This window comes from Amphimedon queenslandica, unplaced genomic scaffold, assembly GCF_000090795.2.
Source record: "Amphimedon queenslandica unplaced genomic scaffold, v1.1 AMPQUscaffold_13514, whole genome shotgun sequence".
NCBI lineage: Eukaryota > Metazoa > Porifera > Demospongiae > Haplosclerida > Niphatidae > Amphimedon > Amphimedon queenslandica.
Window position 1 is genome coordinate 541,171 of NW_003546250.1, and position 25,785 is coordinate 566,955.

A 25,785-nucleotide genomic window follows, 5' to 3' on the forward strand; every position below is an offset into this window, starting at 1 on the left:
CCCAAGCAGAGTTACACGTGAATTTTAACCTCCCCGCCCATTCGCGGAAAATGTCATACAACGGTACAGGTCATAGATATCTTCTCCCTTCAGTTGTGTCCTCTCGACTCCGCGGGAAGACAGCTGGGACTGGAGAGGTTGATCCTTGTCTCTTAGAGTCTCCTCCTCCACTGAGAGGGACTGTATACCTCCTCGGGGTCAAGTATGACCTCCCGCGAGGTTAGTGGCATAGCAATCTCGTGCTTGGCACGAGGCTAGGAATAAGCTACAATGATAAGCTTTACTTTTACTATTTTAGATGGAGCTTCATTTGTGGAAGATCTCCAAAGTCGATTTTGGTTTACTTATCGTAAAAATTTCCGTCCAATCGGTTCGTACATTACTACTAATAATAATAGGATTGACCACACCCTTTTTAATTAGGTGACACTGGGTATACATCAGACTCAGGTTGGGGGTGCACTTTGAGGTGTGGTCAAATGCTGTTAGGCCACACCCTTTTACTTCGACATTTAGGACGAGGCAAGAAGAGAAAAATAAAATTCAATATCTTTTATGACCTTTTTCTTCATCCCCCCCCTCTCTCTCTTTTAGATTGGAGGTGGAGTCCCTCGAGTTCAAATGACTATAAATATCAAAAGGTACTTTTACTCAGTTACAAGTTAAACTGAAAGTTTTTGGATTGTTGAAAAGATAATCATCCCTTGCCAGCCAACACTAGTCTAAGAGTACATTTAAATACTGATAAATGACACTGTCCATAATATTTCTAGCATAAATTGCTCATTTTCTGTTTTATTGTGTAGATTCTAAGGATGTTTTTGGACTACAGGGACAGCGAATATTCAATACAAATGATTGGTAGGTTTGACCATTGCCTCTCTTTTATAATTACATGTACATGTATTTGATCCTCAACCATGTCTTTGTTTAAAGCAGGAAAGACTCATTCTTTACCCTTTCCGCTCTCTTTTCATCTCTCATTTTGTTTTTAAAGTCTCTCTCTCTCTTTCTCTAGCATTACAAGGTGCTGATTTTGGTCGCTCTGTGGGTCAATGGTTTGGTCCTAATAATGTTGCTCAAGCAATAAAGTAAATAGTCCACTTCTTTTGGTATAACATAACCTAATGTCATTCCTTTAGGAGGCTAGCAGTTCACGACCAATGGAGTGAGGTTGCTGTGTATGTGGCAATGGACATGTTAGTAGTCATTGATGATATTAGTAAGTGAGATAGTGTAATACATGTTACTGTTTCAATTCTCAATAATGATTAGTGTGTACAGTTAGGATAGTTCATTGTGTGATTGTAGTAATATTATTTTAAGAGAGACAATAAGTATATTGTGTGCTGCTGCAATAATATTTTGGTCTCCTGGTTAAGATAGTGCTTGTAGCAGTTTCATGGAGAATTCTATTGAAGCTATGAAATACCCTGTACTATAGTACAGGGACTTTGGCCTGATTTTTTAACAACTTAAAAAATTTGTAAAAAATCCAAATTTGATTGGAACCAGCTCAAACTTGAAACACAGCATAAGAACATGTATATGTATCAGAAAAAAATATAAAGATGAAGAATTTTCTCCTTTTCATTTTTGGCAAAATTTTTCCCAAGTCCTATACTATAGTACAGAGACTTTGGTCTGACTTTTGTTTCATTTTGTGTGCATAATTAATTAAAACTAGTTTTGGCAGTTGTAAAATGATTTTTGTAGTAGCCAGAAATGCCTGTAATATGTCTGTTACTAGCTACATTATACTGTAGTACATGGGTATCTCTATCCATCTACATATGCAGTAGAGATGATGCTATTTATATTCTCTTGTTATTTCAGAGGCGCTGGCAAGACAGTCTCATGGTGTGAAAGGATCAGTTGAAGTGACAACAATTGACGGGGAACACGTACCCACACCGGTCAAGACAAAAATGCGCTCGGCCTCGTCCGACCCTGCCCTAAATGAAGATTTTGAAATCCTATCGGAAGAAAACGTCCCTGATATTGTCACAAAGTCTGTCGATACGAAATTAAGACGCTATGGACAGAGAAATTATTCGCGTTCGTACGATCCGTCTATAGACGCGTCCCTGCTTAACTTAACAATGGAGGACATACAGAAACAGTGTAAAGCTAAGAGAGGAGAGGATGGTCAAACTGAGAGGATGACGACGTTCCAAGATGAGGCTACCCCACCACCACAGAGCAGCTTCCGGCCTGTCTTAGTCTTCATTCCTTTAAGACTGGGTCAAGAGCGGTTCAATATGGAGTACAAAGAGGCAGTGAAAGCCTGTTTTGCTGTGAGGCAAAGTGTAGGGATCATTGGAGGGAAACCAAGACACGCATTATGGTTTACTGGATATCACGGTAAGTGTGTGTGGAGTGTCAGTTTAGAGCTACATGTATTCTCTTTATCTCTCTCTTTCTCCCTCATTCTATTTAATCTTCCTTCTCTCTCTCTTTATAAATGTATTTCTATCTTTTCCTCCTCTATCTCAATCTCTAGATGATTATCTCATATATCTTGATCCTCATAAAACCCAGTCATGTGTCACCCTTCCTGACGCCGGTATCGTATCAGACTCAACTTATCACACGACTCAAATTGAGCGTCTCCATATCAGTGAACTTGATCCATCTCTAGCACTGGTACTATGATCCTATTCATTATTATTCATTGCTATTGTTCTTCAATTATATTTATTATTCATGACTTGTTATTTTTAGGGCTTCTTCTGCCAAACTGAAGCAGATTTAGATGACCTCTGTGATAAGCTTAGATCAGTGAGCTCATGTCAACTGTTGTTGTTACTATTAATAGTGACAGAATAATCTAAAAATACTCTTGTGTTATTTTTAGGATGTTCTCTCAAAAATGAAATATTTGTTTGAGCTTACAAGACATAGGCCAGCTTATTGGGGACCCCCAGAGTCAGCAGACAACTTGTCAAAAGAGCGTAAGTCCTAAAGCAAAATTTTTTGTGCTCTTACAAAAATTTAATTTTGAACTTATTTATGCACGTATCAAGGCAAAATTTTTGTTCTGTTCCCCCGTATTAAATTGATCTTTCTTCACATGCACACACAGCATTTATATTGCTTCAAGTTGAGAAGAACAGCGACGAGAGTGACGAAGGATTTGAATTGGTCAATTGGCCGTACCCACTTCCTGAGCCTGAGACCACACCCCCCAATCCAATGACTACTCCCCCGAGATGACCAATTAAAAACCGCAAAAATTATAATCAATGTTTTATTGCACAAAGTTTATAATAATATAATTAATAATAATAATATTAATAAAAGCAAGAGGAGCTTTCACTTATAACAGTGTGCATCAACAGCAAAGAGAAAAAGAGAAATAAAAGAGAGAGAGGAGAGATTTCACAGCATGACTTCTCCCCACAGAGGTAAGAACGAGAGAGGATAAAAATATGGAAAAAAAGAAAGAAAAACACAAAAGCAGCAATTCCGTAGATTCTACATAATAGTGTTAGCTCAAACCACCACCACAACAACAACAATAATAATATGGACAACAAAAACATGTACAGTCATCAACGCATTACAGCTAATTAATAATAATAATAATAATAATTAATATATAGATAGAGAGAGGGAAAAAGAGCTAAAGCAGAGTTGTACACTTCTCTTCGCTGAGGGACTAAGATAGAGCCTCGTAAGAGCTTTGCTTGCGGCTTCTTATTCGCCCGATGATGTAAGCAATAAGGACAATAATGACAAGACCTGCTAGTGCTGCCCCTACTGCTATAGGAACTATCTTGGAACCCTTAATGTCCGCATTACAACGAGTTGCTACAGGAGAAAGAAAATAAAGATAAAAAAGCTCTACTATCACAGGGTCTTAACATACACATTATATATATATAATCAAACATTTCATTCTATCACTTACCACTTCCAAATTCAAGATCATTGCCATTTTTATCAAACTCAAAAGCCTGGGCACGCAAATCAGAAAGCTTCAGTGTCATGGACGATATGTTAGAGGAATTGGATTTTAGATCAAAAGATTGCGAGGCAGAACACATGTATGATTTCTTCAGTCCCACTTTGGTGATAATACTTTTTTCAGCATATGCAGCAATATAATCAGGACCTAGTAAGTTTACATATCTGTTATATTACTATTATTATTACTATTACTATTATTATTATTATTATTATTATTATTACTATTATTCAATATAAAATGCTTCCTCTCTCTCTCATCTCTCCCTTTCTCTTTCAATACCGTATAAAGTGCCGTTGAAAAACTCCTCAGGATTAATAATCATTATTGAAACATTACTGAAATCCCACTCATTCTGTATAAAATAAAACGGGAATAAGTACATCAACCGTCATTAATTAAGTGATATGTTAAAAACCAACACCACCGCCACAAATCCAATTTCTAAATCAACTCCCTTTTACCAATATGGGCTGATTTCTTGTTTAATGGCTTACATTGCTCTTTATAAACTGGAAAGTGATCATCACGTCTTCTTCTACTTCAAAACTCATTACAATAGGACTGTTACAATCATCTGCTTCAGTCTTCAAAACACCATTTTGACATTCAATATTGCGAGTGCCTTTCTACAAGAGAGGAGAGAGGGAGGGAGGGAGTACAGAAAATGATTGATTACATGTGTAGCAATAGGCAATCTATTGCAACTAAGAGGAAAAGAGAGAGGAAGAGAGAGAGAGAGAATCATACTTTTTCTGATCCCTCAATGTCAGTATAAGTGTAATCAAGAGATATAGTAACGTTCACAACAGCACAATAGTCAGTTAAATTAACAAGTTCCTGGCGAAACTCACATAACGAATGACCTGTATAATAAAAGGTCAGAAGGAATGAGATTTAATGGAAAAAGCAACGAAATAGGATAGACATTTGAAAAATTTCAAATAAAGCAAATCCACACAAAATAGATAAATATGGTACATTAATTGGCTTAACTATTCAATACTAATAGCATTACAAGCATTCATTAGCAAAGTGGGTCTACTAAAATATAAAAGACGCCATTACCACCTCCCCTCCCCTTGCTACAGACAAAGGATCGGGTAACTGAAGTTAATGCGGAAGGGGCACTTACCCAGAGCTACAAGGGACAGTAGCGTCACGAATACCAGTGTTAGTCTCTGCATGTCGTCTGTTAGGATTGAAATAGAGAAAAAGGAGGCACCAGACTCAAACCTAACACACAAAGAAGACGGCTAGCCTAGAATCACCCAACAAGATATTGCTCATGTGACAGTTACGTCATCGAATCTAATTTTTAGCGTCGACCCTTAAAATTTTAACGGGTAGGGTCGTTTATTATTTTTGAGCCATGTGTAAAAAGCACCACTCAGTATAACAAAAAATAAAGTAATTATAAACAGTTATTTCTATTTAAGAGTCTCGTAAGAGCTCTGTCTGCGGCTCTTGAACCTTCCAATGAGATAAGCAATAAGGACAATGCATACTAGTACAGCTAGAGCAATCCCAACAGCAATTGGAACAATCTTAGATCCAGTGGTATCAGCATCACACATATAGCCTATGAAAGAAGAGAGGGGAGGGAGAGAAAGAGAGGGAGTTAGAGAGATTATAATGCACATGTACATGCTCTTACTATTTCCAAAAGTAGTCGCATTAGGATCATTATAAAAACTGAAAGCTTGAACTTGAAAGTTGACAAAAGAGATATACAATGACTCTCCACTACAAGATGACATATTGCTCATATTGCCATCAGTAGTCGTCACACTGCAATTCATAAGGAAGGACATGTTAGCCTTGCACTGGTAAGATCTTTGATAATCAAGAGACACATTGTTCATGATGTACTTATAGCCATCAACCCAACCTTCAAGTGCCACAGTCTGGTCTATAACAGAACAACAGTAAATTCAGAGGTAAATTCATATAAAGTGACTGTACACATGCATACATGACTGTATAACCAGGAATAAAAAATTTAGCAATTGGCAGGTTTTTAAATGGCAGCTGCTCACTGTACCGCCAATTTGCCAATATTGATTCTCAGCCAATAGTACAGTATATAAAATAAAACACATGCATGTATGCATGTAGTACTGTTTTCATCTTCATCTTCATCTATACTGATAGTCATATTTGACAAAGACCAATCTTGATTTTTAGTGTCCTACAGAGTTATTTTAAAAAGATAAAATCATGTACCAAGCATTCATATGACTGCAATGTACATTATGTATGTGTCATCTTCTTCTTACAGCTTTAAATGTATAAGTAATATTAGCAAAAAGATTCTCATTGCTATTAGTTAAAGTGACATCATAAAAAGTCCCAGTTATCATCTTGTCAGTACAGCTAACACAGTCAGTACTGTTCAGCTCGCTTGAGGATGAACAGGTAACATTATACGTCGTCTGAATGAGAGATGAGGTAGGGGGAGGGGTAGAAAAAGATTTGAAAAAATAAAAATTAAACTAACATTACGCGTCCCTTTAGGCCCTCGTTGTTCAATATCAACAGTAATGCTTCCATTTATGAGAGCCCTCGTTTTACCATCTTTTCTTATTAAGTACCCGCAGGACTCGGTATAACCCGAGGTATAACCTAACGAGAGATCAACTTGTTTAAACTGGATATGAAAAACAACCCCATCAATCAGCCAGAAACAGACTTCTTTCAACTCACCTAAAGCTAAGAAGGTTAGTAAAAGGGTTAATCCTAACAATAGCGACATTTCCTTCATATTTGATGTTGTAAAGGACAAAGAAGAGAGGCAGAAAGTTCACAGAAATCAGCAAACCTCGCCCTAAAGAAATTAATAATCACGTGTTTACAAAAGATTATTTTTAACAGGGCGACCGAATAAAATTTTATACTGAGCTAGGCAGGTAATACAAAAATAATAGCAAAGAAAAATAATTCATTGTTAATAACAAGAATAAATCAGCTAATTGGTTGGTATTGGCTCCGTTTGTGATTCCTAATTCTTCCAACAATGTAAGCAGCAAATACAACAAGAACAAGACCAACTAGTGCACCTCCAACAATAATGGGAATATACTTAGAGCCCTTTATATCAGCATCACACCTGTAAGCTGAGAGAAAAGGAGAAATATATAATACACACATTTATGCATACATTATAATGCACACTGGATAGACTGCACTCAAGTTGTGCTAATTAGTGATTGACTGCACTAGCAGTAGTACAATAATATACCGGTAATTTATTCCACACACTTTCAACAGCCAAAATAATTTCGTGCAACATTTTCTACTTAAGCAAATATTGTATTTCTATAACTAACCGGTATCAAATGTATAGTTTGCATTGAATTTAAAAGCCTGAATTCGGAGGTCACTAATGACAACAAATAAATCGGACACATTGCAGCTATTGGTATAACTCAGTGATGAATTGCAGGTGTAAGATTTGAAAGTATCCAAACCATATGTGTATTGAAACAGTCTATCCCCAATGGAGCAGCTGACTAATTCATCTAAAAAAAATAATTTAAACAAGATATGCTTAGTTTTGCTTACCAGTCTTGTCGGATACTGGTAGATCTCCATCAACTGCCCAATTTGACACATTCCACGCTTTAAAATTATCATACTAACAAAAATTTATCAAATAATTATTAATCTTTGATGCTTGCAGCTTACAGCAGTGAAATTGATAGATGCACTGCCATTAAATCTGTTATCACTTGCATCCTTCCATTCAAAAGAGAAATCGAAAATGGTTTGATTAAAATGAGCAGTATGATTGTAACATGAACCATTTGTAGTGAAGTTGTGCTGCTTGCAGTCAATGGTATAGTTTCCCTATAAAAAGTTATAAAAGCAAGTTGTGACAGTGAAACTGGCACTCAGTAGTGACTAGTGGGGGAGTAATGCTGCTATCATTGTATTATCTTCCTCAGCTTTTAGTAGCATAATATACAAAAAATAATTCGTCTTTGCACCATAAAAAATAATTTACAATGTCTGGTAGTTATTAATTGGATGCTGCAGACTCAATTATTATAATCATTCTTAGAATTCATGTCATTCAAGTGATGCAATACTCACCTCAGGATCACTGGTGCTATTGAGACTAAGTTTAACGTTGATATAAGCACAAGTGGTCCCGTCCTTTGTACTCAATGTAAAGTTACAATTGTTAGGATCATAATGATGCGAGCAAAATGCTACAAAAATGAGACATGCAGATAACTCTATGCTTCAACCAGAAGCAGAGGAAATGTAAAAGGAGCTCACCTAAACCAGCTAGAGACAACAGAACCAAGCTAAAGAGCAAAGACATGGTTGCAAACAACTGGACAGGCCTTGAACAAGCCTGCAAAGAGAAGTCAACGCAGGCAAAAGATGGGTGTGTCCTCACGTGATGCAAAAAAATTAAACGGGTTATCTTATCAAAATAACAATTAGATATTGTATAATAATGTCGCGAGAGAACTAAAAATTAACGAATGAAAAAAAGAGAAGAAATAATATTAATAAAAGAGATGATGTGGCATAAATGAGAGAGAGAGAGAGCGAGAGAGCACAAATAGAAGGAGGACGAGTATTATTAATGAAAAATACAAAATCATAAATTCTCGCTCGTAACATAGACTTTAATTGTTCCTTTGTAATCTCCGGCTACTATAACATGTCCGATCTCCTTGACCCCTTCTCCAACTGTAATGCCAGGGAATGGGGCAAAACAGACGGCAGTGACAGGTGAAGTGTGAGCTAAAAATGAAATATAAAATTATACATGCAGCTGTTGCAGTTTATGTACATGTAATTCGCTATTGTTGCATTGGTTTAATTACCAGTAAAGCATTCAAAGTAATCATTTCTGTCTTTTCTGACCGACGATAGCTTTGCGTAATCGTGCTGTGTCTTCCAAACATAAATATAGTTATCTTCTGAGCCACATATGATACACTTGCCATCACAACTGAGGGGAGAGGGAGAGGGGAACACAGAAAAAGAAAATAACTTGGTGCAACTGCATACATGTACATGTACAACACATGTAAAGCAAATTACTGTGATCATTAATTTTATTGTGTATATGTACATGTACATCTTCCCAACCTGAATGTTGCCTTAATTTGGCTACTGGTGTTGAGACATCCTTTGTATTTACAGGAAAGAGAATGATCTTGTAAATTGTACAGTCTAATACGAGAATCATTGGATGTGACCAATATCTGGAGGGAAGAGAGAGAGAGAGGGAGGGAGAGGAGAGAGAAAAAGATACATGTACATTGTACATGTAACAAGGAGAAAAGAAAAGAGGGAATAAAAATAAGATGTACATGCACATGTATAGTAAAAGAAAGAAAAAAGTGAAGAGGGAGGAACAGAAATAAGAGAACACAAAAAAGATGCATGCAATGTACATGTACATGTAGTTCAATACTCACTTTATCCTCTTCACCAGGTAATGGAACTATTCCACTGATCTTCCTCCCTCTGTTCTTACCATGCCTTGATCTTACATGTATCTGTGTGTGATACTTCAGATGCTGCAAAAATAAAGAAAATAGTCAATTTACATGTATATGTACATGTACAATGTATATTTAAATGTACATGTACATAAAAAATCCCAAAAAGAAAGCACAATATAAGGTCTACTACTACAGTGTACATGTACATGTACATTTAGAGTACAACCATACATGTACATGTATTCATTTGGCTCACCTCAGTCTCATAGAATATACACCTACCATCATACGTACCGACAACTGCCAACTTACCATTCATACAAAAATTAGCGGCTGTAATTAAATGAGAGCCTGAGAGAGGAGAGAGAGAGAGGGGGGAATTATAATGTACATATTATACATGTACATTGCATGTACATGTAAATGAGGGTCTCACCGACTCCTTCCAGCTCATTCCAGAGTGCGACTTTCTTGTCAGGAATATTCCATAGTCTTAATTTACCGTCAAGAGAACCACTTAGAAAATATCTGTCATCCTACGGGGGCATATAATGTACACGTAAAGCAAAAATCATAAATTGGAGCAACTTTAAAAATTCATAAAAAATTCAAATTTGATCGGAATGAGCTCAAACTTTCTACACAACATAAGAACATGCATACGTATTAGGAAAAATTGTAAAAATCAAGAATTCTCCCCTTTTCATTTTTGGTGAAATTTGACAAAAATCCCTGTACTATAGTACACAGACTTTTGGCCGATTTTTGAGTAACTTTAAAAATTTGTAAAAAATTCAATTTTGATCGGAATTAGCTCAAACTTTCTACACAACATAAGAACATGTATACGTGTATATATATCAGGAAAAAATATAAAAATGAAGAATTCTCTTGGAGCCATTTTTGACAAAATATCCTGTACTACATGTACATGTACAGGATCTTTGGCCAAATTTTGGAGCAACATACTGTACATGTACAAGTAAAGGAGTACTTACTCTTGGATGAAAAGTGACAGACGTTACAAAGTCAATATGTTGAAAGCAACAAAGACACTCTCCTCTGGATATATGCCACAACCTAAAATACAATAAAATATCATCAATACAACTCTACTTGCACACAGTATATGCATGTACATGTACATGCATAGATACATGTACATGTACATGTACATATATACATGTACATGTACATGTACTGTACATGTAACTTCAAGTGATACGTACACGTACCTCACTGTTTTATCCATTGAAGATGAGAGAAGAAAGAAATTCTATAAAAGTACATCAATCATCATTATCATTATCTCTTTCATTGTTCTAATTAATGCTCACTTTTGACCACGAGAGGTCCAATACATCAGCAGTGTGTCCAGTATAAGTACATAAAGGTTGGTCAAGAAATGTACCTTTATCATCATCATCCTAACATGAAAGAGAGAGAAAGAGAGAAAAGAGAGTTTTAGAATTAAATAGACAAAGAAACACAACAGTGTAAGTACTATACATGTACATGTACATGTACATGTTAATATCCAAACCTGTTCAGAACTTTGACTGCTAGCCATACTTGATTTCTCCGATAAACTATCAGCACTGGAATGAACACTTGCAAGGACTTATGGCCATAAAACCACACCCATTTGTACATGTACCACACCCATTTGTACATGTACATGTACAAGGCGTACTTACCAAAACGAGCGTACTTGACTTGAAGCTCGTGAAAGAAATGATAAGAATTACGTAGAACCCAAATTTTCTAAAAGAAGTGGGCGACCGAGAATTAATTCAATCAATAATGATAAACGTGTAATTAAATTTTAATTACATGTAAATTTAATTTTAATTACATGTAAATTTAATTATTAGCACATGTAAGTCTTACCATTACACTGTCTTGACCAGCTGTTGCTAGGAGACGACCACAAATTGAAAACTCTACAGCCCACAATGCTCTCTATTGGTAAATTAGGATAAACTATCAGTCACTCAATACCACCCCTTCTTCCTTTCTCCCTCCCTCCTCTCTCTCTCTCTCTCTCTCTCTCTCTCTATCATTCTTCCCCTTCATTTTCTTATTAATTCAATTCTCCCTCCCTCCTTCCCTCCCTCCCTCCTTCCCTCCTTCCCTCCCTCCCTCCTTTTCTCCCTCCCTCCCTTCTCACTGATTCTGATGATTTGCTATGCTCAAGCTCCTGCTTTAACCGAACCTTCTCAAATTCTAAAAATCCTTTATTGTGTGGTGCCATTTTATACTAAAAACAACATGTACACAATATTACTAATCAATAAAGTAATTTCCCCCTGACTGTATATCCCACGTGAAGTGTGCCAAGAATTTCCTGATTATAATGTACACGTACATGTACGTGTACATTACAGTACATAATACACATGTACAGTACAAGTGAGATGACACATTTGCCCATTAGTACTTGTACATGTAATTATATTGTTTATAAGCATATTTGTATTGTTTACATGTTTATTTACAACTCCAGTACACACACACACACAGGTAATATAGTGAATAGGTTCCAACATACTTTTAAGGTTCTGTGATCGTGTTCAGGAGAAGCCTCGTCATCAGATCCAGGAGGTGTGGCTTTGACACGCCCTTCACCTTTCTTCTTACCTCTTAAAAATAGTTTCTTGACTCTAGCTTTCCTGAGAGAAGGGGGGGCCATAATGGACATGCATATGTTAGTTTTTAAACAAACTTGTGCTTTCTTCTATGCCCTTCTTGATCACCTGTATCTTGAAAATCTCCTTCCCAGCTATAAATGAAATACAATATAAATTAAACCTTCTCTCTCTCTCTCTCTCTCTCTTTCCTTCCTCCCTCCCTCTCTCTCTCTCTCTCTTTTATCCTCACCTCCCTGCTGTCTGCTGACAGTAACTATCCACTGGATTAATATTATAGTTCCATCCTTTGGGTATATGTGTATCAGCCATGCTCAATGGTATCTGCTCTCCTGTGTCTAAGTTCTTGACAATGATGTCCCCCAGGATATCCTGCAGACATAAACATAAGCAATACTATAGGAAGTACATGTACATGTAGTATCTCTCATATACATTGTACATGTACATGTACAATGTACTAACAAATAACAATGTATTATTATAGTGGCAGTAGATTATTGTGAAACACACAACAAAACCCAATCGTATCAAAACAGTGATGTACATGTACATGTACATGTACATGTACACATTCATTGATTCATTCATTATAAAGATTGTTTGGAAATAATCCGTTGCATATCTAACCAAAGTACATGTACATGTACTTATGACAATAATAATTGTGTCCAAATTCAGATAGTCCCCCGGCCCACACTTCTCCTTACGCTGTCTGTTGGCTCAATCCGATCACTTCCTGATGCAGTGTCCCCTCCAGTAGCTCCCGGTTGGTCTCCATCAGTATGATCACCATCAACACTCTCCTCCTCTGAGCATACATGTATGTATTCTCCACCCACAGCTCCGCCCACTCCGCTATTGAAACTCATTGCCTTTAGAGGTAGCGAATCACAAGATTCGACTTCTTGTTTTATGAGTAGCTCTTCGGTTAGTTCCATTGTAACGTCGTTCTCAATAGAGACAGAAGGATTGCTGGATCGAACTCTACCTTTCGCTTCTTCTCCCTTCTCTCTCACGTCTTCGTGTGAGGTCGTAGGAGTCTCCATGTTTGGCAGTTCTTCGTTACTTGTTCCTTTAAGAGACTCAATCTTCACTTCTACTTCTTGTTCCACTCGAGGGCGTTCTCCTCTTGGCCAAGAGAAAGTGTTTGCCCGTCTCGTGTCTTCTAAAGTTAATCGGTCAACTCCTTTAGTGGCACTCGATGTCTATTGGGGTTTAAAATGAAACATGTCATGTAGAATGTACATGTACATTGTACATGTACAATGTACATGTACAATGTACATTGTACATTGTACACTCTTGCTCCTTCACTCTCTCCCCCTCCTCTCTCTATCATCTACATGTACATGAATTTTTAGTTTTTCGGTCATGACGTAGTACATGTACATGTACATACTCTTTTCATTCCCTTGGTTTACCTCTTCAGCTGATGATTGTTTCACGAGCATTCCTTTACGCTTTCGTCTCGGAGGTGGAATGGGTATACTCTCTAAGTATTGTTGCTGTTTTTAAACAAAGAAAGAATGTGTATATACAAACCTTTCTCATTGTCTTCTGGTTTAATTAACACCGTCTCCCTAGGAGGATCCTCTTTATTTTCAGGCTCCTCTATCTCTGGTGGTGGAGGCTCAGCTGATGCCTCTTTCTTCTTTTTCTCTTCGGTTTGTCTGTTTTTAAAAGATGGTGGAAAAGTGCATTTTATAATTTTTCAAGTACTTTCTTTTCCTCTCGTCTGAAGTGTTGTTGTCTTCCTCTGCACTGTAAAAGTTCTCCGAGTCTGAGCTCTCCTCTTTCTCAGCCATCTTGTCTTCTCACTCTTAGAGAAAGAGACAGAACGAGTATACAGACTCACACACTCACTGCTCCTCCTTCCCTGCCCAAGTCTAGTGGTAAAGAAGGGGTTAAATTAAATCGGTTGGCATGACAACAGCTAATGAATATCTAATTAGTTGTCATGACGACCGTTCATTAAGCTATGCTTGTTGCGTGGGCGGACCTCGTATGTGCCGCGCATAGGTCTGCGTGCTAGGGTCCGTCTCTTCTGCTTTCTTTCCTTTCTACGCAATTTCTCTCTGAGAGCTAGTCACTCCAGCCTCCAGCGCAGATTTTGCCTGTAGTTAAAGACTCGGTAGAGTGGTTTCCTCCAGACAGCTTGTAATGGTAAGCTTCAATCGTTTAGAGTGTCACTTTAGTGTTTATGACGTTCCTCTTTATCTTCTTATTTCACAGTATGGTCTCATATACAACACAGTACAAGGCCTGGTGCTCAAGGTTTGCAAGGGAGACGACACCAAATGGAAGGAAATATGGTAAGAAGACGCTCGGCCTAATTCAAGTCAGCTGTTTCTCAGCTCTTGACTGAACAGTACATGCCAAGCGTTCTGCTAATAAATGAAGGAGTTAGGGCCTTGGGGTCTTGTGGTTTGCAACTAGGGACATGCATAGTATTTACAATAAGGAGCTGCATTATCCTTATTACTATGGCATCAATTATCCTTGTCTTTACTCTCTCTTCCCTTCCTCTCTCACGCTCTCTCTACCAACATGCATGGACACACATCAATTGACTTGCACTTTATTTATGTTGTCATCCTTTCCAACTAGCCAAAAGGCTGCAGTAAAGGAAGTAGAGTTTATGACATATCAGTACTACGATGAAGAGAAGCTTTTCAAAATCGTGCAAGCGGCCTGTGACGTGCTAGGTAAGAAGAGAAGGAGAGAGCAGAAAGAGAGAAGATATGCAAACATTTCATTAAGCCATTAAGAGTATGAATGAGTAATGGGCATTGGACTAAAATTAGATTATTTATGTACATGTACATCTACACTTGTCTGTATAATGCACACCGATGGCATTAGCCCATTATGCACTCTTGATTAAACCATTTAATGTACTATGTCCTGTCTGTAGTGACATCACCACATTATTGCTGTGTTTATATACATGTATTTTGAAAGGGGAAATAAGTCCATTTTTCTACAGATTTACCTCTCGAGAAACTGCTAGAGAGCTTTGGTGAGCATTTCTTTGAGAAGACAAAGCAGTCTGGGCACAGCTACATGCTAAACACACTCGGACACGACCTCTTTGGGTTTCTGGTCAACCTGGACTCACTCCACACCCACTTATCAACGACCTACCTCGAGATGAGAGCACCTTCTTTCCAGTGTGAGAAGACAGAGGAAGGACTCCAGCTTCATTACTACTCCTGTCGAGCAGGTCTACAGTCGATAGTCATTGGAATAGTGAGGGCCGTAGCTAAGGATTTCTACAAGCTTGACATTGACATGGAGTTGCAAATGAGTGAAAAGCTGGAAGGCGTTGCACTATGTCACCATTGTGTCTTTACCATAACCGTAAAGGAATCCAGCCGCTCTGATCCTTCATGGATAGATAGTAAGCAGAGAAGAGAGGATAAGTGGGAGGGAGTGGATATAGTATACGCATGTACAAGCATTCTCTAATTCCGTGAATATTTAATACTTACGTAAAGGATTTAGTATTCATTAACATTCCTTTGTTCTTGTATAGTCACATTGTTAGTAGTATAGATCTACTCACTTGTAATCATTCTCTCCCCCCCCCTCTCTCTCTCTCTCTCTCCTTCTCTCTCTCTCTCTTCACAGGACTGCAAGGTGAGAGGGTTATGCCTGGCGTACAACACTCCAACAGAAACAGTGTCATTTTGGTTCAAGAGGCAATGGAAATGGAGGGACCTATTGCTGGAATTGCTGGAGTTGCTCATCCTCCCTCTGGTCTCACTACAGAAAGTCAAACGTGTCCTTTTGTGAATGTGTCACGATACGACAGCGAGTTAGAGCTCTGGAGAGTAAAGGAAGAGGATGAAGACGAGGATGAGAGTCAAGTTAGAAAGACGAAGAATAAAGTGATCGATGAAGATGCCAAATCTGTTGACAAATCTCTCGAGTCTGCCTCGTCCATTCGAAGCCAAATTGCTAATGTCTTGCAGCCTGTTAATCGATCCTCCATGCCGATTTCCCTCCTTCCCCATCTCTCTATGGTAACCCCCAGTCATTCTAGACGTGGTAGCATCTTCATACCAGCAGAAGACTGGCCGATAACCCCATACCTGTTCCGCTCCCTTTTCCCGTTTCACATTATATTCGATTGCAATTTTGTCATCAAGTATATGGGTGTGTCCCTCAGTCGCTTGTTCCCTCTCGCGATCAACAATCAAATGAAACTAACCGACATATTCAGCATAATCCGTCCAGCCATTCCTTCCTTTACGTATCAGCACATTCGCTCTCGTGTCCACAATGAATTTGTATTGCAAGCCAAAACAATACAGCAAAAATCAAATACGGCTTCCTCAGGCAAAGATGTCCCCCCAATACACTTTCGTGGTCAGATGGTTCCCACTTCTTCCTCTCAGTCCACAAGTCCTATACTCTTTATCGGCTCCCCGAGGGTCAAGAGCATCAAAGAATTAGAGAGCCAAGGTCTGTACCTCAGCGATATACCGGTACACGATGTCACAAGAGATCTCATTCTACTCAATCACCAGTTGAGAGCTGAGATGAACACTGCTTCGCAGCTTGAGGTGATGAAATTCCGACTTGAAGAGGAGAAGACCAGGGTACAGAATGAGAGGGAGAGAGCTGATAACCTTCTCCATGCAATGCTTCCAGTGCCTGTCGCTAGGCAGCTTAAACATGGTGAAGAGGCTCAGGCTACGTTTCATTCAAATGTCACCATTTTGTTTAGCGATATAGAAGGATTTACGACAATATGCAGTCAATGTGATCATCCAGAAAAAGTGGTCAAAATGCTCAATAATCTTTATACAAGATTTGACAGCTACATAGACGAATTTAAAGTCTACAAAGTATGCATTACATGTACATAAAAATTTCTTTATGAAAAGTTAACTGTCTTTACTTATTTTCTGTCATTGTCTCTCTCCAAAGGTTGAGACAATAGGAGATGCTTACATGGTGACTGCTGGTCTACTGGAGACAGCAGAGGATCACGGCTACGCTGTCACCTCCTTCTCATTCCAAATGAGAACGAGTGCCAGTGAAATATTCAGCCCAACCACTGGGAAACCACTAAAGGTATAAAACAATGGTCTGCTTCTTTATTTGTGTGTATATGCATGCCTGTAATGTAATTATTGTTTGTGCTACAGTAAGACCATATGTTATTGTGTTAGTTATTATGCACGTGTGTGATGAACATGCAGGCCAGAATGCATAATGTCAGTAATGAGTGTTTGCTTTTGTGAGGGAGAGGAGAGGAGGAAATGAAAGGAATTTGAAACATTCGTCAATGCTACAGAAGAGAAGAGTCACTCCACTGTACTACATAGTAAATATAATTAGGAGATGAATACAGGGTCACCACACATGCATTGAATGAGGATAAACATTAACGTTGCATGACTTAGAGCTACTCAAATATTTTACTGATATTCACAGTAGGTGATATAGGCATAATGAATTCACTTGCTGATATTCATGTTCATGTTCAAGTATTCACTTGCTTTCATTTGTAGATACGTATCGGTATTCATACTGGAGCAGTAATGGCCGGTGTTGTTGGTACGCTGATGCCGCGGTACTGTCTCTTTGGTGACACGGTTAACCTCGCCAGTCGGATGGAATCGCATGGAACAGCTGGTAAAATACACATCAGTGCCTCTACTTTCAAGTGAGCTCTTGTTTCATTTGTATGTACATTTAATAGTAATATCATTTCACATTGTACTCTATGTAATAGAGTAATTAAGGCTGGGTTTACACAGCAATGCGAGAAGCATCTTTTTTAAAATGATACACTTTGAACACAGTTTTAGCCTCTATAAAGTCCTGTCAAAATTCTATCGCCTTTTTATTCGTTTCCGTGTAAACAGAAGCATAAAACAGGCACAAAACTATACGGATTACATTGCGGATTGCTTTTTTTCGTTACTGTGTAAACAACTAAGCATAGCCTAAAACCATAGATACTACAAACACATTATGCAGCATCGTACTATCTAATTACTATTGGCAAATAGCAAAATTCTAACTTCTAAGTATTGTGAATAGAGAGTTATCACTTTCTCATTCATGTAGTACTTTGGTTGGCAAGCCGGTCACTCTGACATCCCGTGGAGAGATTACAGTCAAAGGACTGGACACAAAACAGCGAACATACTTTGTTGAACCGTCGCACAAATATGTCGTTATTGAAGCCGAGAAAGACAAGCTAATGAAGAAACAAAACTCGGACTCTTTTGTGTCCTTGCACCACGTTCCAAGATCCTCCTTCTCCACTCACGCGCCAGCACCTGTCTTTGGGGTAGGAGGAAGCTCACAGGAAAAACTTCGTAAGGTCTCGGTACAGTCAAAGCAATCAGGTGGATCATTTTTAAATTTTGATGTACCGATTGAGTCAGCAGCCGAGACACAAGAAGTGGATGTAGCAGTTAATGTGGAACAGACAAAGAATGAATCAGGTGAAGGAGAGGGAGAGGCAACACTGGAAAAGAGTTCTTCCAAAAGATCAGTCAATCGTGACAGCTACTACAAGATAACTCCAGTGAATGGCGAGCTCATGAATGAGAGTGGAGGGGAAACTAAGAAACAGCGAAAGAAGAAAAAGAGCAAAAGGAAGATGAGAGAGGAACCTCAAGAGACTGCAGACTGTGATGAACTCAAACAGAATAAAAAGTGCACCATTAGCTAACACCTTGATTTCATTCATAGCTATGCTCTGATCTATACTCCTTTCTAAATGTATAGCAATTAATACATTGTATGCACTAAACTCCTAACTATCTTTTTATTTATTTATATTTCCTGTTGTTTGCAGTTACTGTATAGCTGGTAGAAATGACTTGCACTCTTGATGAGTGCCTACCAGCTATAACTGGAGCTGTTTTTTGTATTATTGATGTATTTGGTTATAATTATTAGAAGTGTTTGATGTTTGACGTTGAAGCATCAGTGCCATCAATATTTAGTGATAAATCTGTAGTTATTAATGACCAAGATCTGCTTTGATTTGACACTTTAGCTAAATATGCCACGTGTGTGTTGCTGTATGGGCGTTACCTAGTGCCTAGTGAATAAGCATGGATGCTTTCTTCCAGCCTGGAGGGCGAGCCAAAAGTAAAGGAGCAGACAAGAACGTAGGAGGAAGTAAGAACTCGGCTCAGCAAGGTCCCGTCGAGAAGAGGAAAGTCCCCTGGGTAGAGAAATAGTACGGATTATAGTCAGTAATAAAAGATTTTACTTGTTCCTCTACTAATTCTAGTCGTCCCAAAGTTGTTGACGATGTTGTGCATCAGGATGAAGTCGTGAGTGTATTGAAAAAGACATTAACTGGGTCTGATGTGAGTTTGATTGTCATAAATAGTGGTAATTTGGTAACTAAATATATTTTTGCATGACAATTTATACATGAAAAAAGGAAGTTGCTATATCTTTTTTCAGTTTCCAAATCTTCTCTTTTACGGCCCACCTGGTACTGGGAAAACGTCAGCCATTTTAGCAATAGCCCACGAACTCTTTGGGTCAGTTAATAATTGGCAGAGATGCCTGTAAGTATTATTATTTAAATTTGTAGTAGAGATTTGTATAAATCACGTATACTGGAATTAAATGCATCAGATGATAGAGGAATACAGGTATAATATATAAATAACATTTTCTTTATTTATTTTCTTCTCTTTCCTAAGGTTATCAGAGATAAAGTAAAGTCTTTCGCCCGACACTCCGCCTCTGCCAGTCGACCAGAGTAAGTCACATGTCAGTCATACACTTGTCACATGATCATCATCATCATGACTAGCGGTAAACCATGTCCCAGTTTCAAGATAGTCATACTGGACGAGGCAGACTCCATGACGCAAGCGGCTCAAGTTAGAGCAAAAAAAAATAATTGTGTACTCTATTACCTTTTTATTATAAAAGGCTGCTTTAAGAAGGACAATGGAAAAGGAGTCCACTTCAACAAGATTCTGTCTCATTTGTAATTACATCAGTCGTATCATTGAGCCACTGACCTCACGTTGCTCAAAGTTTCGCTTCAAACCTCTCTCCTCGGCCATTTTACGAACCAGACTGGAATATATCTGTAGAGAAGAGAATGTGAAATGTAATGAGAAGGTAAGAATGGAGAGGATGAGGAGATTTTTCTAATTTTTGTAATACTTTAGGCCATAGATAGGATAATAGAAACATCTGATGGAGATATGAGAAAGGTATAAGAATCATTCTATACTTGTACACTAATGATACGACGCTTTAAAAGGCTATAACATTTCTTCAAAGTGGCTACAGACTTAAAGGAGACGAGGAAGTCACTGAAAAGGACATAATGGAAATTGCAGGAGTAAGAATTGATGGAAGAGTTGTTTTTATGAAACTACACGGTCTGCCAGCTGTATTTAATGTAGTTTGTTTAGGTAGTGCCACAATCACTCATTGAAGGATTACTCAAGACCTGCTCGTCAAACTCGTACGATCAACTGGAAACTGCAGTAAAGGTACTTTGTGATAATTTTTGGTACATAACTTTTAAACTAGTATGTCTGTTAATAGAATTTTGTCGCAGAAGGTTTTCCAGCTGTACAGATTATGAATCAAGTATTTAAATTATATCGTGTGCATATACTCTTGAGTGACGGTCTCTTTAGTTGAATGATGTCATTATTACTCATTGTGAATTGAACGACTTACAAAAGTCAGCAATATGTGAACAGATGGCGGTAAGCAACTGATCAAAGATCAATTAGATCATGGGCAATGTTTTCTGAAAAAAATGGCTCCGAAATCACCCCCAATTTTTATTACATTTTCTGATGCATATTGATGTATTTATGCTGTGTAGAAAGTTTGAGCTGATTCCGACTTAATTTTTTTGAGTTATGGCCATTTTAAAAAATCGGCCAAAATCTGAAAAAATCCCTGTACTATAGCCCATGGTTTTTTCCAAAAAAATGGCTAAAAAATCACCCCCAATTTTTATTAAATTTTCTGATACATATTGATGTCCTTATGCTATGTAGAAAGTTTGAGACGATTCCGATTAATATTTTTCAAGTTATGGTCATTTTTAAAAATTGGTCAATTTCTGAAAAATGCCCTGTACTATAGGCTCAAAAATCACCCCCAATTTTTATTACATTTTCTGATATATATTGATACATTTTGTTCTGTTCATAGGTTGTGGATAGGAGATTATCTGATGGAGCAGACGAATATCTCCAGCTCCTTGACATTTCCAGTTTCATAATGACACAATTCTGTCAAGCAACTTAACATTAGCACATCAATACTAGTGATCATTATTATTCCTACATGTACTCTAAGTATATAAATACTAAGATCAAGCACAATACAATATATTATGATTCATTGACTTATTAAAATTAATATTAAATAAGTAATAATAATATCTATTCCACAAAAATAATCTATCTATTTCACTAAAAAAATACATCTACATGTACGTAATAAGTCAGTCATATCTTCATATAAGTATATAGTGAAAATACAAAAAAATAATATTATCACCTAATACATTCACCTATTTTTATTATTATTATTATTTATTTCTTTCTTTTTCCTGAATATTTTTATATTCTTTTCCTTCCTCTTTTTTTGCCTTGTCTCCTTACTTTCCTTAATGGAGAAAATTCCTAAATAATATCACAAAAATTCACAATAAATCTTTCCAGTTCTCTCTCTCATACTATGAACTGCCAGTTGTTTGAAAAGTTAATCTTCCTACCAAAACTTGACTGTGGATCAGAGTTGTGTGGGATGGCTGGCTTTAACTCATCCTCACTATTTAAACCACAATCTTCACATTGCCTGGAGAAAGAGAGAGAGGAAAGATGGGGATATGATCATAAATACATACATGGTAATATCTATGTGTATTATATGTTAATAATTACCATCCTTGTCTAGAGGTTTTTAAAGGGACTCTCGTAAGAGGAGGATCTAAGCAGTTGATGTGATAGTAGAGACTACATGTATCACACTGGGCCATCAGGTGGTCATCATTACATCCTTTACAAATGCAGCACCTGCGGGAGATTCAAAATACAAATCACATTATGCAGCTGTGCACATTGAATTGTGTACTAATGAAGTTTATTTGGTTTAAATAATTTTAAAATATGATACACATGTAATGTTGAGTTGTTAGCTGCATCTATTCTGGACTATAGTACACTTTACATTTGAGAGGTGTGGTCATTGTTGCAGTTGGGATTGTCGTCATCATCATGAATATCAACAAGATATTTTGATGAATCCAAGATTGGCTATAATAATGAAACGAGAGAGTGAAAATGTAAAATTTATAAAAGCAAGAATAATCTTAATTCAAACAGGAGCCACTTACCTTTCCAGCTGCTTCGTTAGCTAGGGTACAAATGATTTTAATTCTGTCACTTAATATGTGACAGTTTTGTTTGACAGCTGCCAATTCAGCATCCGTCTTGAAAAAAAGATAAAATAGGTGAGGCAAATTAGATAATTTTTAAAACTTAAAATCGTGGGGGAAAAAGATCTTTTACTTCTTTCCTAGCCTCTTGTATCTTAAGTGACTTGTCCTTCAGTTGCGAGCGTTTTCCCGACAGCTGATCATTTTCTGTCTTTAACTTGTTAATCTTCAGCATACGACCTTATGAATTGAAACTTAAACATCAAATAAACACAAAGAATGAAGCACTGACTGTTAAAAAACTTGACGAACTCCTCAGTCAAACCAATTGGTACGTTACCACGATAAGAATGAGAAGATAAAGTCGTCCTCTAAAGGAGAGAAAGAGACAAATAAAAAAAGGAGACAATTTTAAATATGAGTACAAAATATTGTGAAAGAAAAATGAAAGATGAGAGAGAGAGAGGGAGGAGCATTTTTGAAGCTTACATCTTGCCCAAACCCTAAGAGCTGAGCCTTTCTTGTGAGCAATTTGAAAGCTGCAGCATACAACAAAGATTAACAATATTAATGGGTGAAGTTTATATAGACATGTACCTTCAGGGTGAGATTGCAAGAGACGACGACCTTGCTTAACTATCTTGTCTGGTTGATACCATTCTCTCATCTCTTTAAACATTTTAGAGTAAGATTCATTAGCTTCAAGTAAATATTTATTAAGCTTGATAGAGAAAGAAAAAGAGAGATGTGGATGTACTAGTCCATAGTAACACAAAATCATACTCACTCTTGTGTCATTCTCAGGTTTTTTGAATCTTTTGATGCTCTCAATCATTTTATAGTATCTCTTTTTCTAAAGGCAAAATAGCACATGATGTGCTCTTAACTCAGGAACGGTACCTTTCGTTTTACTTCCTTTTTATCACTGTGAGCGAGACAATGTGCAAAGTAAGGATCAGTGATCTCTTCCTGTAAGTGAAAGACGTTACATTTATTTAAAAATTCGTAAAAAATTCAAATGTGATCAGAATGAGTTCAAATTTGAAACACAACATAAGAACATGTATATGTATCAGATAAAATTATTAAAATGGAGAATTCTCTCCTTTTCATTTTTGGCAAAATTTGGTCAATGACCCTGTACTATAATACAGGGACTTTCGCCCAATTTTGGAGGAGCTTTAAAAATTCATAAAAAATCCAAATGTTATCTAAATGAGTTCCAACTTGAAACACAATATAAGAACATGTATACGTATCAGAAAAAAATTTTAAATGGAGAATTTTCTAACTTTCATTTTTGGCAAAATTTGGTCCCTTATACTTGTACATTGCACATTGACATGTACATACAATCAACTCTTTCATTCTTTAATCACTACCTTTCTCCTCTTCTTTGGTCTTCCTTCATTAGGGCTGAGGCTGCTCCTGACGCTATCATCAGATTCACACAATAAACCATTCTTAAGACCACTAAGGAGACAGAGAAAGACTTAATTCCCTTACATACAAAATGGCTAAAGGTCGAGTGAAAGCAAGTAAGAAATAATAATACATGTACATGTAAATCTACAAGCAGTTCAGGCTTCAAGATTGACAAGGGAAGTGGTGGTTTTATAAAGACCATGTACCCGATGGAGAGACATGTATAGTGTGAATTACCAGGTAGCATGAAAGTAGACTTTACACAGTCCAGCATCACACTGTATGCATATACCAGTCTGACTCAACCAGTCTTCATCACACAACTGACAGCTCTACAAAATAAAACAAATAAATACAAATTTATTTTCTATATCAAATATTTATACTGCCACGCCCACAAAAGCAATCCCGCCCACTCACCTTTGCCCCAAATTTTGACGGGTTGATTTGGTCAAGAGTTATTCCGCTGAGTAGCAAGGGGTTGATAAACTCCACCCCCTCACAATAGAGTCCACACACAATATGGACCCACTCACCGTTAATGGCCTGCTTGAATAACCCACCCTCAACTGGGCAGAGACAACAGGACTAAAGAAATGAATTTAAAATTTATAAGAGAAAAAGAGAGAGAGGGGGAGAGTGTGTGTGATTGATCAGTGACATACAGGGTTTTCAACTCCAGCTCTACAGGAATCACAGAACCAGGGTATGGTTGAGAAAGAGGAGAGATTAGACTGGGTCTCATCAACGCCGTCATCTTCAGGGACTCCATAGCAACCTGTGGGAGTGGCTTGTTGCCATGGAGTATTGTAATTAATTGAAACTATACCTTCGTGGACTGAGAGACCACAGGCATCACAAGTTACAATATCGTGATCATGTCTGAAAAAGAGAGAGAGAGAGGGTGAGGAGAGAGAGAGAGGTTATAAAAACTCTTACGCTGTTTCCAGACAGACAGAGCAAATGGGAGTGGATTCATCGTTAGTCATTGTGACGGCCATGTCAACTGATTCTATTGAATTTTTAAAATGTATAACGTTATAAAAATGAATGAAGCTGCATCATAAATGGATAGTACATGATGTAGGTCTTACATGCAAAGTAATGCAGCAACACTTAATCTTATGTTGTTACACAATATAATCCACTTACCAAAAGTGGTGGGACTGATGGTATCTCTTTCCCCTGGGCCCTCTTCCCTTTCCTCCTCCTCCTCCTCCTCCTCCCCCTCCTCCTCTTCCTCACTTTTCTCACTGTCACTTGATTCACTTGCACCATCATCAGATACTGAAAATCAAAACAAACAATACAATACATGTAGAATTATGGAACAGTTCCTACATGCTTTTAAAAATCGAAAACCAACAACATTCCATGGCAGCTGCCCTCATCCACATAATTTAAATTCAACAAAAATAACCAGCTTATATAAAAAATAGCTCAATTTTAAAAAATAGAATTTAAAGAGCATTTGCAGTATTAAAGTACAATGTATTATGAATGAGAGGTTACCTTCAGACACAGCAGCTGCATCTGTTGGAATGAACTCCTCGTCGTCTGAGGAGGAATCAGAGTTAAGTGATATGCCAAAGTGCTCGCTGATGCAAGACGGATCCATTATTTTAAAGAGAGAGGGACGGGTGGAGGAGCGGAGGCTCTTCCTTCTACTGGGGCCTGGGAAAATAATAAAAAATATCTCGAGGAGCCCAAAAGTATATAGGGGAACTAGAACAGCTTGAAACTGACCTGGGGCCTCCCGGTTCTCGCTCATTTTTTCCTGCTGTCCTGCATCAGATTTCAGAGCAGAACCTCAGAATGCTCAGATGGCATGTGAGTAGTAGGAGTGGCCTGATTTGA

The 25,785-nt window shown here is 37.6% G+C and overlaps 8 protein-coding genes across 10 annotated transcripts; 3 read left to right on the top strand and 5 right to left on the bottom strand.

Annotated features, from left to right (window-relative positions):
* The first annotated feature begins 37 nt into the window (after positions 1-37).
* On the top strand, positions 38-3,719 carry LOC100633413 (cysteine protease ATG4A-like). Its single transcript, XM_011409646.2, has 12 exons — positions 38-219; positions 299-370; positions 424-522; positions 595-641; positions 807-861; positions 1,019-1,091; positions 1,143-1,222; positions 1,837-2,364; positions 2,504-2,646; positions 2,725-2,781; positions 2,858-2,954; positions 3,086-3,719. The coding sequence occupies exons 1-12, from the start codon at positions 51-53 to the stop codon at positions 3,214-3,216; spliced, it is 1,551 nt and encodes a 516-aa protein (XP_011407948.1). The 5' UTR covers positions 38-50; the 3' UTR covers positions 3,217-3,719.
* LOC100633710 (lysosome-associated membrane glycoprotein 1-like) lies at positions 3,237-5,259 on the bottom strand. The gene is made up of 6 exons (XM_003383106.3): positions 5,106-5,259; positions 4,721-4,836; positions 4,468-4,599; positions 4,253-4,325; positions 3,914-4,117; positions 3,237-3,813 (listed from the first exon to the last, which is right to left on the bottom strand). Exons 1-6 carry the CDS (start codon positions 5,155-5,157, stop codon positions 3,662-3,664), a joined length of 729 nt encoding a protein of 242 aa, XP_003383154.1. The 5' UTR covers positions 5,158-5,259; the 3' UTR covers positions 3,237-3,661.
* Positions 5,260-5,317: 58 nt separating this feature from the next.
* LOC100633838 (uncharacterized) lies at positions 5,318-6,799 on the bottom strand. 2 transcript variants are annotated; one of them, XM_003383107.3, is made up of 6 exons: positions 6,677-6,799; positions 6,471-6,595; positions 6,250-6,405; positions 6,092-6,161; positions 5,628-5,882; positions 5,318-5,552 (listed from the first exon to the last, which is right to left on the bottom strand). In XM_003383107.3, the coding sequence occupies exons 1-6, from the start codon at positions 6,732-6,734 to the stop codon at positions 5,401-5,403; spliced, it is 816 nt and encodes a 271-aa protein (XP_003383155.1). In that variant the 5' UTR covers positions 6,735-6,799; the 3' UTR covers positions 5,318-5,400. The 2 variants fall into 2 exon arrangements, with proteins under 2 accessions (XP_003383155.1, XP_019857862.1); XM_020002303.1 differs by having other exon boundaries at positions 6,471-6,583; positions 6,677-6,755.
* Positions 6,800-6,818: 19 nt separating this feature from the next.
* LOC105315126 (lysosome-associated membrane glycoprotein 1-like) lies at positions 6,819-8,380 on the bottom strand. Its single transcript, XM_011409655.2, has 6 exons — positions 8,255-8,380; positions 8,066-8,184; positions 7,658-7,819; positions 7,535-7,607; positions 7,300-7,491; positions 6,819-7,086 (listed from the first exon to the last, which is right to left on the bottom strand). Exons 1-6 carry the CDS (start codon positions 8,298-8,300, stop codon positions 6,935-6,937), a joined length of 744 nt encoding a protein of 247 aa, XP_011407957.1. The 5' UTR covers positions 8,301-8,380; the 3' UTR covers positions 6,819-6,934.
* A 21-nt stretch (positions 8,381-8,401) lies between these two features.
* Positions 8,402-13,997, bottom strand: LOC100633538 (WD repeat-containing protein 44-like). Of its 2 annotated transcripts, none has more exons than XM_020002232.1 (20): positions 13,812-13,997; positions 13,635-13,762; positions 13,514-13,584; positions 12,800-13,297; positions 12,322-12,461; positions 12,167-12,223; positions 11,993-12,113; positions 11,612-11,701; positions 11,332-11,403; positions 11,139-11,205; positions 10,985-11,052; positions 10,779-10,868; positions 10,677-10,717; positions 10,440-10,521; positions 9,878-9,977; positions 9,698-9,792; positions 9,415-9,516; positions 9,083-9,198; positions 8,815-8,942; positions 8,402-8,731 (listed from the first exon to the last, which is right to left on the bottom strand). In XM_020002232.1, exons 1-20 carry the CDS (start codon positions 13,895-13,897, stop codon positions 8,586-8,588), a joined length of 2,298 nt encoding a protein of 765 aa, XP_019857791.1. In that variant the 5' UTR covers positions 13,898-13,997; the 3' UTR covers positions 8,402-8,585. The 2 variants fall into 2 exon arrangements, with proteins under 2 accessions (XP_019857791.1, XP_019857784.1); XM_020002225.1 differs by having other exon boundaries at positions 10,985-11,049; positions 11,136-11,205.
* An 83-nt stretch (positions 13,998-14,080) lies between these two features.
* On the top strand, positions 14,081-19,059 carry LOC100633664 (guanylate cyclase soluble subunit beta-1-like). The gene is made up of 8 exons (XM_011409664.2): positions 14,081-14,255; positions 14,325-14,404; positions 14,700-14,797; positions 15,079-15,492; positions 15,723-16,945; positions 17,028-17,174; positions 17,615-17,769; positions 18,177-19,059. Exons 1-8 carry the CDS (start codon positions 14,253-14,255, stop codon positions 18,787-18,789), a joined length of 2,733 nt encoding a protein of 910 aa, XP_011407966.2. The 5' UTR covers positions 14,081-14,252; the 3' UTR covers positions 18,790-19,059.
* A 57-nt stretch (positions 19,060-19,116) lies between these two features.
* Positions 19,117-21,480, top strand: LOC100633792 (replication factor C subunit 4-like). Its single transcript, XM_003383191.3, has 13 exons — positions 19,117-19,305; positions 19,360-19,438; positions 19,539-19,618; positions 19,672-19,732; positions 19,784-19,842; positions 19,897-19,966; positions 20,019-20,213; positions 20,264-20,308; positions 20,359-20,439; positions 20,513-20,593; positions 20,649-20,693; positions 20,744-20,815; positions 21,273-21,480. Exons 1-13 carry the CDS (start codon positions 19,178-19,180, stop codon positions 21,366-21,368), a joined length of 1,092 nt encoding a protein of 363 aa, XP_003383239.1. The 5' UTR covers positions 19,117-19,177; the 3' UTR covers positions 21,369-21,480.
* A 189-nt stretch (positions 21,481-21,669) lies between these two features.
* LOC100633920 (PHD finger protein 14-like) lies at positions 21,670-25,782 on the bottom strand. The gene is made up of 20 exons (XM_020002237.1): positions 25,675-25,782; positions 25,441-25,602; positions 25,081-25,215; positions 24,868-24,940; positions 24,758-24,810; positions 24,594-24,706; positions 24,349-24,516; positions 24,166-24,260; positions 23,886-23,976; positions 23,404-23,472; positions 23,291-23,356; positions 23,101-23,224; positions 22,993-23,042; positions 22,796-22,874; positions 22,637-22,743; positions 22,462-22,557; positions 22,296-22,381; positions 22,010-22,141; positions 21,803-21,923; positions 21,670-21,748 (listed from the first exon to the last, which is right to left on the bottom strand). Exons 1-20 carry the CDS (start codon positions 25,697-25,699, stop codon positions 21,686-21,688), a joined length of 1,908 nt encoding a protein of 635 aa, XP_019857796.1. The 5' UTR covers positions 25,700-25,782; the 3' UTR covers positions 21,670-21,685.
* Between the last annotated feature and the right edge of the window lie 3 nt (positions 25,783-25,785).